General features: G+C 36.4%; 1 protein-coding gene across 2 annotated transcripts in view; it reads right to left on the minus strand.

Moving 5' to 3' along the window:
• FAM3C (FAM3 metabolism regulating signaling molecule C) overlaps positions 1 to 14251 on the minus strand; it is a 56725-nt gene that overhangs the window by 34710 nt on the left and 7764 nt on the right. For both annotated transcript variants that reach the window (XM_058297287.2, XM_004459224.5), the window contains exon 2: positions 6474 to 6529. In XM_058297287.2, coding sequence (XP_058153270.1) covers positions 6474 to 6486 — 13 coding nt within the window. In that variant the 5' untranslated portion in view covers positions 6487 to 6529. The remainder of the gene's footprint in view (positions 1 to 6473; positions 6530 to 14251) is intronic.

Raw genomic sequence — 14251 nt, forward strand, 5'->3', positions numbered from 1 at the left:
TTGGTTTATATGTTTATCCTTGCACCTATATGTCTATCCTACTACCACGTTGTTTTGGTTACCGTGGCTTTGTAATTATTTTTAATATTGGTGTCTTTGTTTGCCATAGGGCTTCCAATGAAAAGTAGCAGAAACGGGTTGGCTTTTATAATAGGGATTTTAGGTTAAAAGCTTACAATTTTGAGGCCATGAAATGTCCAAATCAAAGCACCATCAGAGACGTTTTCTCACCAAAGTCAGCTATTGGAGATGCTGGTGTCCTGCCACATAACAAAGCAAGATGGCCACCAATCTCTGCCAATTTCCCTGCCTCCACCTCCAGAATCTACCATCTCCCAGAGCTCAGCTGTGTGTAACCAAGCATAGGGCTTGTCTCTTTCCAAGTCTCCTCTCAGTCTCTGCTGCTCTGCTTTCTTCCCAAGTTTAGCTACGGACTATCAAGCGTATGGCTTACCTCTTCTGCCTTGAGTTGCTCCACGGGCCCAGTCTTTTGGGGCCTTCGTGCTCAAGCTTTGGCTGCTAGCGATCCTAGAGTGCTCTTTCACATGGCAGGATCAAAGGTGACAGCTTCCAGGAAGCAGATTTGACTAAACTGACAGCGCGTCCGCCTACCACACAGGAGGTTCAATTTTCAAACCCAGGGCCTCCTGGTTCATGTGGTGAGCTGGCCCATGCGCAATGCTGATGTGTGCAAGGAGTGCCATACCACACAGGAGTGTCTCCTGTATACAGGAGCCCCATGTGCAAAGAGTGCACCCCTCAAGGAGAGCTGCCTCATGTGGAAAAAAGTGCAGCCTGTCCAGGAGTGGTGCCACATGCACAGAGAGCTGAGACAACAAGATGATGCAACAAAAAGAGACACAGATTCCTGGTACCACTGACAAGAATGCAAGTGGACACAGAACATGCAGTGAATGGACAGAGAGAGCAGACAATGGGGCGGGGGAAAGGGAGAGAAATAAATAAAAAATAAATCTTAAAAAAAAAAAGGGATGGCTTTTCTTTTGCGTGTCTCTTTGTGTCTCCATTTATATAAAGCTTCAGTAAAAGGGCAGAGATCTAACCTGAGTCATACCTTACTGATGTAGTCCAGTCAAAACAGCCCCATATCCACAGGAATGGATTAATTCAAGAACATAATCTTTTTCTTTTGGGGATTCATAAAATAACTTCAAACTGTCACAATCAGGAAATGTGAGTCCTCTAATTTTGTTCTTCATTTTCAAGATGGGTTTGGCTATTAGGGGTCCCTTACCCTTCCATATAAATTTGATAATTATATTTTACATTTCTGCAAAGAAAGCTGTTGTAATTTTCACTGGTGTTGGATTGAATCCATAAATCACTTTGGGTAGACTCAACAGCTTAATAACGTATAATCTTCAAATCCATGTACAGAATGCCTTTCCATTTATTTAGATCTTCTTTATTTTAGCAATATTTTTAAGTTTCTGTGTACAAGTCTTTGTATCCTTGGTTAGATTTGTTCCTAGGTATTTGATTATTTTAGTTGCCATTGCAAATGAATTTTTTTTCTTGATTTCTTCAGATTGTTCATTGCTAGTGTATGAAAACACTACAGAGTTGAGGGTGTTGATCTTATACCCTGCCACTTAGCTGAATTCAATCATTAACTCTAGGAGTTTCGCAGTGGATTTTTCAGGATTTTCTGTATAGAGGACCAGGTAATCTACAAATGGGGGAAGTTTTACTTCTTCCTTTGCAATCTGGAAGCCCTTTATTTCTTTTTCTTACCTAATTGTTCTGACCAGAACTTCTAGTATGATATTGAATAAAAGTGGTGACAGTGGACACCCTTGTCCTGTTCCAGATCTTAGAGGAAAAGGTATCAGTCTCTCACCAATAAGTATGATGTTAGATGTAGGTTTTTCATATATGCTCTTTATTATGTTCAGGAAGTTCCCCTCTATTCCTAGTTTTCTAAATGTTTTTATCAAGAAAAGGTACTTGATTTTGTCAAACGCCTTTTCTGCATAAATTGAGATGAATGTGTATTTTTTTTCCCTTTTGTTTTGTTAATGTGGTGTATTACATGAACTGATCTTATGTTGAACCACCCTCGCATACCTGGGATCATTCTTCTAATGCTGTTGAATTCAGTCTGCTAGTATTTTGATAAGGATTTCTACATTTACAGTCATAAGAGATATTGGTCTGTGATTTTTCTTTTCTTGTGGTAGTTTTACTTGGCTTTGGTATATGAGAGTGATGTTGGCCTCATAGAATGAATCAGGTAGGGTGATGATGAAGTTCCTGCGTCAATTTGGCCAGGTTATGGTATCCAGTTTGGTCAAACAAGCACTGGTCTGACTGTTATTGTGAGGACATTTTATGGACTTAAATCATTAGTAAATTGATTCCGTGTTTGGCTGATTAATCTACCATCAATGAGATTTCTTTCAACAATAAGGAAGTTTCATCCATTGAAATGAAGGTCTGATAAGGAAAAGTGATGATTTTTAGTCCAAAGAAAAAATTCCCACCTCTACTTTAGCCAGCCATCTTCTCCTGGAGAATTCATCAAACACTTTCATTGGAGATCCTAGCATGTGCTTTGGACTTGCCCATCCCTACAGTCATGTGATATAATTCTTGTAAAAATCTCATATTTACAGATATCACCTGTCAGTTCTGTTTTCCTGAAGAACCCTGACTAATACAGGTATTACTCCCTCGTCTTCATTTTTTTAAAGGAGATTGAGCAGGGTAAGTGTTAAATCTTCTTGGAATGTTCTGTAAAAATTTCCCTGTAGAGATTAAGGGGAAGATAGCAGAGCAGAGAGCTCCAGGACTCAGATTTCCCAAAAAAACAGCTATTAAACAGGCAGGAACTGTATGAAACAACTGTTGTAGGGTTGCAGAGGCAGAGGAAGAGGAGGAGGAAGAGGCAGATAAACTACAGTAAAGAACAATGAATAGCTCTCTCAGTGTGGCAGCTATCAGTGCCCAACCCCCACTCAGGCGACAGGCTGCTTGGAGTCCAGTCCTTGGTCAACTCCTTGGTATCAGAAAGGGACATAAAAATCCTCTTCTCCAGGAACAGGGGTGGGTACAGCCAGTTACTGATCATGACTTTTGATAAGTGAATTCAAATCGCTGGGTCCTGGCTCTGAGCTACTCTTTCAATCCTGCCAGGACAGGGCCAGAGACAGTGGGGATGTAAAGATTCAGTGCCTCCTCAGGGCTGCAGGGAACAGTATGCTGGACAGGCCAGGAAAGCACAGCTTTGGCAAGCATCAAAGAGGCTTCCTGATCCTCTCCTCAAGGCACTTAGGAGCTGGTCTGTGTCCCTGGCCCTGTTTTCACTGGTAATACTAACTTGGGAAAGTCCTCTCAGGGGTGACCTTCCTGACAAAAGGAGTGTAAAAAAAACAAGTACAGAGGCAAGACAAAAACAAACAGAACAGATCAAGATTTCTGGAGAATGAACAGAAGAAAGGAAGCTATCTCCTGGAGGTGAAACAATTGCACAAGAAGGTAGCAATTCTGAAATCTGTACTGCATATCCAGGGCAAGAATCAGATGAAGAAGAGCTGAAAAATCTGATCATTTAAACACAGGCTATTCTGATGGTCTGGAATAAGTTGAACCAAGTATCAAAGAACCACCTTAAAACAAAGCCAATCGATAATAAAATCCTAGACGAGAGAGAAACTGACCTTCATTGTAAACTCATCAAGATAGTCTGATGCCTAGACATCAACAAAAAAATACAAGCAATACTAAGAAACAGGAAGATATGCCCCAGTCAAGGGACCATTAAATAAAAATAAAAATTTCATAGGAGACCTAAGTCTGACCCCTTAGAAAGCTATACTGAAACCACAGACCAGTCCCTCTCTGGTCTACCTAGAGCAGAGTACCAAACTCATAGAAAACCTATCCTATTGTTGCAGTGGCCCCCAAAACTCTGCCCAAACTGAAAAAAACAAGCTGGATTAATAAAATTTTTATCTCTTAGGAATTTTCATTGGAAATACAAAATCATGTTAAAGGGATGAACAGAGAAGGCCAAGAAGTAGAAAGAATGAGGGCCATATACATAAAGTTAGGATAAAATGAAAACAAGAAAGAAACCAAAAGCCCTAAGGGAGAGAAAAGTTATGGGTAGAGAAACTTAACTGATAATGGAAGAACCTAAAGATCCTTGAGAAGCAGTCAGGTGAAGACTAGGAGAGCCTCTGTAACGGTAACCCTCTAGAACTTCTATTATAGGAGGTCTCCTCCAGAAATGGCCTGAGTCCAGAACCACCATCTGGTTCTGAATTTGGAGGGGCCAAACAATAATACATCACCGTTCCTGTTCTTGACTTTCCACAAGAACCCTTTCCAGCCAGGGAACTAAGTGTCTCCCTGTTTGTCTTTATTTGTCCCAAACCAGAAAACACAAACTTCAGACCTTGATATCAACTTAAGAATATCACTATAAGGATATTTCAAAGTGATCAAGATAAATTTTAATATTAAAAGAGACTAATTATTTAAAAAATAAACGAATAACTAATCTTCCTTATTCTTTCATTAGAGGCAGTCAATCAGGACCTATACCAGCACAAAATAAACACTTAGTGAATAACCATTCATCAATTATCCTCGGTATTTACTGCCATGATCAGAGAAATAGACTAGATGAAAAAGTTCATTTCAACTAGATTGACCCTGGAATTATAGGGGACAGAGAAATGTGCTTAATAATAATGTATTTAAAAACATATATCTGCTTATTGACAGGTAACTGTATTCAAAGATCATCACACACACAAAAGACACGACAGTGTAACATTTTGTTTGCTTGTAAACCACAAACAAGCTTTTGGTTTATGGAATATTTTTCTTCAATAACTGTATAGCTATACTTAACAAAATAGGGATGCTTTTTAATTTCATGACAAAGGGATCCAGATTTTCAAACTGGTTTGTTTCTACTAAAAAAAAAAAAACTTGTGAATAATCCTCAGTTATCTTTGTTTAATAATCACTATGTTTACATCACCTATTCCTGATAGTATATATTTATAACCAAAGAATGAAGGCTTGTTTACCCATCTTCATTACAGGCACTTGTAAGAGGTGCCACCACTGGAAAATAATTCATTTGTTGGTAAGACAATGATACTTAAAAGAAAGACTAATTGTCTCGATTTTGAGACATTGCAGGCTATCTTCTATGTTGCACAATACCTATTAGAAATTTCTATGTAAAGCTTATATTTCTTCTACGGTTGTGGCTATTCACATGGAGGAAAAATTTATTCTCACTGTAAAGCTGTGAAGAGGACATCAGCCTCTCCAGTTATAGATGAATCAGTCTTTTTATAATATTTCAGACTAACTACCTTAATATAAAATAGCAAGTGGTGTGTTTTTCAATTTCCTCAATATGCTGTTTAGGGAATAGATTAATACTCTTAATACACATAACCTTTCTTGTACAGATTGGAGTTTAACTATCAAATATAGATTCACTTGAGCCAAAATATGTAATTTTACTGAATCTTTCACATAGACTAATTTTAAGTACATACATAGGAGAAGCTTGAATTTTTAAACTATATCACTCATTTTTCTTAACACACTAGAACTTAGCAAAAACAAAGAAACAGCCTCCCTATGTTTGCTAAATCCTTCTTTACATGGATGTTTTATACGTATCATTAGGAAGAAAAGTTTAATATGTAAGAACACCAAATATTAAAACCATAAGTTAAAACATTTAAGCAAAACTAACAACAACAAAAATCTGTGTGCAAAAAAACTATGTTAGAAATATTTACTGAATGTCCAATGTGATGGTTAGGCTAATGTGTCAATTTGGCCAGGTAACTGTGCCCAGTTGTTTGGTCAAGCAAGCACTGGGCTAACTATAATACAAGGGCATTTTTGGACTTGAGTTACCATTGACTTTACTGCAGTGGTAAATCATAGATAGCTGATTACAATTACATTAATCAGGGAGATTGCCATCAGCAATGAGTGATGCTTTATCCAATCAGTTCAATGACTTAAAAGGGGAAGTGGTTCCAGGATTAAGTGAGAATTTCCCAGCTCGTCTGTGGACAGCCTATATCTCCCAGAACTTGTCAAGAACCTTCACTGGACTTTGATCAGAGTCCGTGGTTGCAGCCTGCCTGCAGAACCTGGACTTGTGCATCTCCATGGTCACATGAGAGACTCTTAAAAATCATGTACTATTGACATATATCTCTTGCTGATTCTGTTTTCCTAGACAATCCTGACTAATACATCCAATTTGTGCTTTCCCAACTACATAAAAAAGTAAAAAGGCTAAATAATAACATAATTTATTATATTTTAGGTTTGTACTCACTATAAAAATTATTAGTGGTGCTGATATAAAAATTATTAGTGATACTGAATAATTTACACAAAAAGCATCATAAAAAAATAAAAACAAAAAAGCAGCAGCATTTTTACTGAGTTAAATATCTTACCTGCTACTCTCATGTTTGGCTTTTCAGTCTATGGCACTTTATCATTAAATAGGCTCCTAAAATCAAAAGAAAAGGCAAATATCATTAGATACAGAATGAACATTCCTCCTCAAACTGAGTTTGAGTTGGATTTTATATATTAAGCTAATTAAATATGCCATGACATTTCTAATTATTCTACCAATATTGACATTCAATGAAAAAACTCATCACTGAGCTTTTTTCCTATCACTGGACCATAAAAGCTCCTGAGAGGAGTCTGGGTCTTATATTGCTATGTTCCCAAGTCACCTAACTTGATGCACAAATGAGTGAATACCTGCCCTCAACTATGTGAATAGAAGATAATGCACTTTTTACAAAAGTAAAGCCCTCTTCCTTTCCATCTTTTTAATTTTAAGTTTTTAAAATAATATACTAGAAAGCATAGATAGCAATTTTAAATATTCCAGCAGTTATCATTGAATATATAATGTTATACACGAGATGAAGAATTGTTTTTCAATATTGTTGAATATTAATAAGAAACAGATCCTGGAAAAATATCTGTGTGTGTATGCTTCCCTCCCAAAAAAGAACCTAGGGTAGGTGAAATTTAAAAAGAAAATGGATTAACAAATAAATGAGTTTGGTAGGAAATCCATGCCCAAGTTTAGATGGACAACTTCTACAACTCTTAGACACCTACTGGACAGGAAAGGATGTCAAAGAAAATTTTGATTAATGAATCACATTAAACAAAACTACATAGGTCTTTATTTTTAGAATGTATTTTGATGCTTATGTTTCAGTGTGGATGTCTAATGTTGTAATTCATTGAATGTTTCAAATAAAAACAATGATGCTCCTGTAAATGCCAATGAAAGGATATGAGACATTCAGTTTCTTATTTACCAGTAAAAAGTAAGAGGAGGGAAAGAGAGATGGCCAGGACCCAAAGCTCCAATGCTCTTACGCTAATTCATTTTCTTCTACCCAATCTACCTTGAGGGAAATATCAAAATATAATCTAATATTAAGTTGGGCACTATTGATTTCTTTTTCTTTGTTTTGTTAACTGAACATCATAGTATAGAAAATCAGTGTCACATATCTGTTTAAACTAATTACTTGGCCACATGCTAGGAAAATATCAAAAGGAAACAAAAGATACTGAAAAAGTATCCACAAACCATCACATAAAAACACTGACTTCTCAAATGAAAGCCCCAAATGGTTATAAATCCTCTTCCGGCTTCTGGTGAAAAACAGCAAGCGTTTTCAGAAAGCACACATGCCTCTCCTCCCAACTAATATTCTGATAGAACATCAATTTTATCTTAGTGTGGCTTAGGAAAATTTCTTTGAAAGAGTGCTAAGAGTTGGGTAGCAGGCAGCTGCTGTTCTATTCCACTGTTTCCATGACCTGTCAAGGAGACCACACCTGTGCAATTAAAAGCCACTGCCTTATTTACCTGCCACCTGTTTGTACCACCACACACACCTGCTTCTAAACTTACCTAAGACCATAACACAGGCGACTACAATTATCTAACTGAATACAAATGTTTTTCATTAAAATTTCTCAAAAAATAACATTTAGTAAATCTCTAAACAAAAACCTCATTGATTAAAAATGCTTTATGCTTAGATTTAATTTGCTTTAAAAGCAAATTAGTAATGCAAAAATGTAAATCAGAACAAAGAAAGAATATTGAATATATCTGATAGCAAGTCCAGTGGCATCTAAGAAATGTTAATTCCAAGTCATTCTTAACTTGTCTTTTTAGCAGGGCATTTAAAGAAAAACAAAATCTTCCCTTATCTTTGAGGGGAAAAAAAAAATCAAGCGAAATCTTAATGGAATCTAGTATAAACCTTGGGCTGAACCTCCACCTACCAAGTGGGACCTAGACAGGCACACAAAAAATGAACACAACAGTCAAGAGTAAAGGCCTCTGCTAGAAAAGTATTCAGACCTTACTGATCCAGAGGTAACAGGTGAAAGGTTTTATAATTCAATCTCGTATATTCATTAAAAGGTAGAGATATAGAAATTAGAGTCATCTACCAAACACCACAATGTTGGTGGGTATGGGGCAGGATATTTTTAAGATAAAAATAAAAACAACCAGATAGCATATTTATGAAACACAATTTGCCCCCAAAAGTGTAGTATAAGCTAAAACAACAGTTACAGTATTTTAGATAAATACGTAAATGACTAAACCATATCGGGTTGTTAATATGCAAAGTGCGTAGCCATCTAAGAGTCTACAGGAAAGAGGGGAACCACGATGCACTGGGTGATGAAATCTAGAACGGATAAACACCAAATACGTGAGCTTACTGGAAAACGGGGTCTTTAGGACCTCAGATTGGCATATTGAATTTCTTGAATGTTTTCTAATTTAAACATTTCCCTAGATCAACTATGCACTTTAGGCTAATTTAGTGATGTTTTGTTACTCAAGTAAAGATCAGGCCATCATATGAATATTATAGAAAGGCATCATCTTATACTCAATCAACCTCAAGAACAGAGAGAAACATAGGGCAAAGCTTGAAGACATAATGCTGAGTGAAAGAAGCCAGACACAAAATCGCACATTTTGTATGATTCCACTTACATGAAATATCTAGAATAAGTAAATTCATAGAAACAGAAAATAGACTGGAGGTTCCCAGGGGCAGGGAGAAGTGAGGAATATGGAGTTATTGCTTAATGGCTACAGAGATTAAGATGATGAAAAGGAAAAAAAAAAAAAAAAGATGATGAAAAGGTTTTGGTAATGGATGGTGGTGATAATAGCACAAGACTGAGAATGTTAACAATACCACCAAATTGTATACTTTTAAATAAATAGTTAAAACGGTAAATTTTATAGTATAGATATATAATTGCAGTCTTTTCCCCCACTATGTAATTTTGAAAAACATACACAGGTCAAGTGGGCCAAGTGATACTTCCATTCTCTCCTTGAGAATTGGACTCAAGATACATCAGGTCAATTACTAGGACATCATTCTATATCAATAAAATAAACCATAAAAAGATTTACTAGGAGGGCAAAATCTTGGCAGTTACCATAAATTAAATAATAATGTATACAGAGGTATAATTCAGGCACATTATTTAGTGTAATCTTCCAAACAGCCCTCTGGTTGTTATGAGTACTACGACGGCATTATGGATGAGGTCAAGGGATTTGCTAAAGTGACACGAAAGGTAAGTAAAAAGGTGACACTTCAAAAACATCCACTTCCCTGGCACTAGAACTGCACATGGACATCCTCTAATATAAAAGGATTGCTGACAAAATGCCATGTCAATTTGGCTTTTGCAAATTGCTCTGGGAATTTTTAATCTCCGCTGCAAACTAGCCACTCCAGAGATCTGACACCTTGTCGAAATGACTAAAGTATTGTGTTAAGATCCCTCCCCCCAAAACAGTAATGGTAGGAAAGAATAGTGGTACACACACACACACACTGATGTGTTAATATTAACAAACAACAATCATTTAAATACTTCATAACAAATGTAAAGAAACTAGCACTCAAATCTATCACACTTTAACTCAGTGCTGGCCAAATAATTTGAACTAAACCAAATAAGTCAAGTACAGATGATTCTAATATTCACCTGAATTGGGGCTTTTCAAGAGGATTAAGAAAAATTTTAAAGACAAGCAGACAGATTTAAAGTACATTTAAGCCCCCTCAAAAACAGAATGTTAAAGGCTATATTTTTAGCCCTGGAGCAGTTAAAGCAAAAAAACAGGAAAATGAGATAATGCTGAAATCAAAAGGATGCAGCAGAAACTAGAAGAGTTATCAGGGAATTATTGGAGGTTATATTTACAAACAAAAGCATGGTATTAAAAAAACAAAATTCTACTTACAATAAAAACCTGCTCTTAAGTGAATAAAACACAGCAAGTGCTGGGCAAAGTTTTTCTGTAAAGGGCCAGACAGTAAATATTTTAGGTTTGTCTGTCACAACCACTCAGCTCAGCCATTTTAGCTCAGAAGAAGCCACAGACAATTCATGAATGAACAAGCATGATTGTATTCTATCTACTAAAACTTTACTTATGGAAACTGAAAATTGAATTTCATAGAATTTTCACATATCACAAAATCACCTTCTTTTTCCCAACCATTTGAAAATATAAAAACCAATCTTTGCTCAAGGGACATACGAAATCAGGCCCACACAAGTTGTAGTCTGTCAACCCCAGAAAAAGAGGAATAAAAAACTTTCCAAACCAAGCTCTCATATTTTAACATTTCTTGCTGGACTATTTGCAGGAAATACAACTCCCATGTGACTTTTACTGCTCCTCTTAGGACTTCTGATACAGAAGTAAAGGCATCCAAACAATTCTACCTGTGCTCTATCATACAGGCGTATCAGACCATCTATGCCTGGATTTGTAACTGTTATCTCAAAATCACATGGCTTTTCTTATTTTCTTAAGTAGCACCATACATTTTCATAATCAACTGCTCTCCATAAAGAAATATATATCCCACAGGAAACAACAGGATGGATCCTACACAAAGGGAACGAAAAAAAATCCTTTCCTTCCCTTATTATGGATGATATCCACCTGCGGCAGGTTGAGATTATTTATGAATCCCCAAAAGAGAAAGATTATGTTTGTAAACTAATCTGTTCCTCTAGGTATGATACCTTTTGATTGTATAATTCAAAGGATTAATTGATAAAATCAATTTAGGGCTTCTGATTTGACAAAGACAGGCATGACTCAGGCTGACTCAGATTGAGTCCCATCCCCTTACTGGGCTGATATAAACACTCAATCAAGAAGACACACGGAAGAGGAGATGGGCCATTTGCCTGACAGCTTACAGCTGACCCTGGGAAGACAGCTGAGACTGATATAGGAAGCCCTGAGAGATGAGCCCTAACCAGGAGAAAGAACTGGAAGCCCAGAGGGAAAGGAGAGATGAGGCAGAGATTAGGGATCATCTTGCTTCAATGAATGGCAACTGACTTTGGTGAGAAAGCGACCTTGAGTTGGAATCTTTAAGGTCTTGTAACTTTAAGCTTTTACCCAAATAAATACCCTTTTTAAAGCCAACATATTTCTGGTACTTTGCATCAGCACCCCTTTGGCAAAACTAATACACCACCTGTAACAAGGAAGAGGACAGAGACTCTGGAATCATTTCCAAAGCAATCCCAGGAGAGAGGAAAATAAAAATTAATCGTATTATATCCCCTTTCAATAACTGCAAAATCACACTAATGCGAGGAAATGGACATCACTGTTTCTTTTGTGTAGGCATTTGTATGAGATTATTTTTCAACTGAGCTTAAAAAAGAGGGGGATAACTACATCTGTTGTTTGAACAACTTTTAAAATGTCAAATATTTACCTTGAAAAATATTTTCTTTAATAAAAAGTTAATTGTTTAGTTGCAGACTGCCTTTAAGTACCAAGGTGTTACCCCCACACACATCTAGCTTTGCCAGACTAGCTGAATTTTTTAACTAAATTGATGAGAAGTGCAATGGGGCTTAGAGCTATGTACCCCAGAAAAACATGTTCTTATACTTCATTCCTTCCTGTATGTGTGAACCTATTATAAATTGGCTGTTTTGATGAGGTTACTTCAGATACCCAAGTGAATCAGGATTAGTCTTTATCCTATTACAGGAGTCCTTTAAAAGCAGAATGAAATTCAGATGCAGGGAGAGTGAAAGCATGGAAAGGAACCCACAGAAGCCAGGACAGACAGCCATGTGCACTGCCATGCCATAGAAAAGCCAAGAACCAAGGACCACCAACACCCAGCCCCTGAGTGCCACAGTCTTCTGGAAGAAAGCATCACCTTGATGACACCTTGATTTTAGACTCTGGACTCAAAACCGTAAGCCAACAAATTCCCATTGCTTAAACCAACCTATTACATAGTATTTGTTTTAACATTCAAAAGAAAAACTAAAACAAAGAGACTGCATTCATCTGAAAGAAAATATATTAACATTCAAAAATTTAGTAAGGTGTCTGAGCCACCATCATGTTATAATATTTTGAATTTAATAGAATTTGGTGTTAAAACTAAAGAACTTAAAAAAATAAAACTAAAAAAGGCATGCAAAAGAAAAATCCAATTACTAACTTCAGAAAATATTTCAGTACTAGTAGGACACACAGATACTGAGCCTTAGAAGATGCATACTTTTAAAAAAGAATCTAGTTTTTACATGCACACGCAAATATGACACAACTTTTAAAAATGAGCATGACTTGGTAATTAGAAAGTTTTGTAAGCACTATCTAACAACTAGAAAATGTCCCAGGTTTTTAAAAGACCAAACTAATCTTATACTTTGACTACTAAATAAAAGGAGCCTTTTTTTTTTATTTGGGGAGGGAGAAGAGATTTGCATGAATTCTAGAATGCTTCAATTTTTCAAAAGATCACTGAGGAAAATTATATAAATGATAAATGCATCTGTTCATTCTGAGATATGACAAACAAAATATGAGCCTGCAAAGGACCAGGACAAAAACTCTTAAACAATGGGCCAATAGAACTAATAAATCTTTTAGAATGATTTAATATTCTATGGAAAATCTTAGAAAGAGAGGGATATTGGACTATCTATGCCTGAGATTTTTAATTGTTATCTGAATAAGTATTACATGACTTTTCTTATTTTAAGTAGCATCATACTGAAATTACATTAAAAAGAGAATTGGGGAGTGGGTGTAGTTCAGTGGTTGAATGCCTGTTTCCCATGTACGAGGTCCCAGGTTCAATCATGGGTGCCTCCTCAAAAAAAAAAGGATTAATATCTAAATGAGGATAATAAACAGAAACTGAATTAAAAGTACACTATTAGAAAGTACAAATAAGCCAGAAAGGGCTTCACTTCTCCCAAAATGTTATCCAATGCTAATACAGAGTAGTTTGGATTATACTGGGTAGATTTAGCTCTCCTCCAAAATTCACATAAATTGATATCCTTGTTTTCCTGTTCTCCTGACAGTAAAAAGAGTAAACTTCAAGAAACTTCTGACTAATCTACTAATAGATAAAACTCCATTCTCCTAAGAATGAAAAAATATACATATATGTATATATACAGCTATTAATACCACCTTGTATGTCCAGTTTAAAATAGGTAAGGGAAGGTGTTCTGCTAAATCATGCAAGTGCCCAACCAAGCCTGACTTCGCCCCAAGGACCTGAAAATCGAAGATGACACACCCTACATACTATGCTCTGAGAGCAATTCAACATGATTTCATCTCAATATTAAGTATTCCATGTAGAACACCTTCAACGAATGTGAATTAGCTAAGCAAAACTGAAATTCCTTCCCCTTCAGAAATGAGGCAGATCAACCTTCTCATATACTGAAGTTGGTCAATTTCATCATGTTTCTGTAAGTACTTGAAGGGATTTTTTTTTTAAATGGACACACGTTCTGTTCCTCCTCCTTCAAATCTAACATAGCTAAGAAACTTTTTCCTGGCAAAGATATTTCAGTTTCCAAGATGACACCACTGAGGGAAGCACCATAATCAGGTAGACCGGTTCTTAGCTGAATTCTCATTAGTAGGTAAAGGTTTGTTCTGATCTACAGATATTCTCTCATCTACTACACAGTAAGCACGCAATAGCATTTCTCTGAGTTGGCAGCCAAACTGAAATAAATTTGGTACCTACCCATTACTACTATAGACTAGAGTTGGCTAGCATATATGTGTGTAATCAGCTAGCTGGCATTAATGAGGGTATGGACTCTAACAGAA

The sequence above is a fragment of the Dasypus novemcinctus genome, chromosome 5 (assembly GCF_030445035.2).
Source record: "Dasypus novemcinctus isolate mDasNov1 chromosome 5, mDasNov1.1.hap2, whole genome shotgun sequence".
Taxonomy (NCBI): domain Eukaryota; kingdom Metazoa; phylum Chordata; class Mammalia; order Cingulata; family Dasypodidae; genus Dasypus; species Dasypus novemcinctus.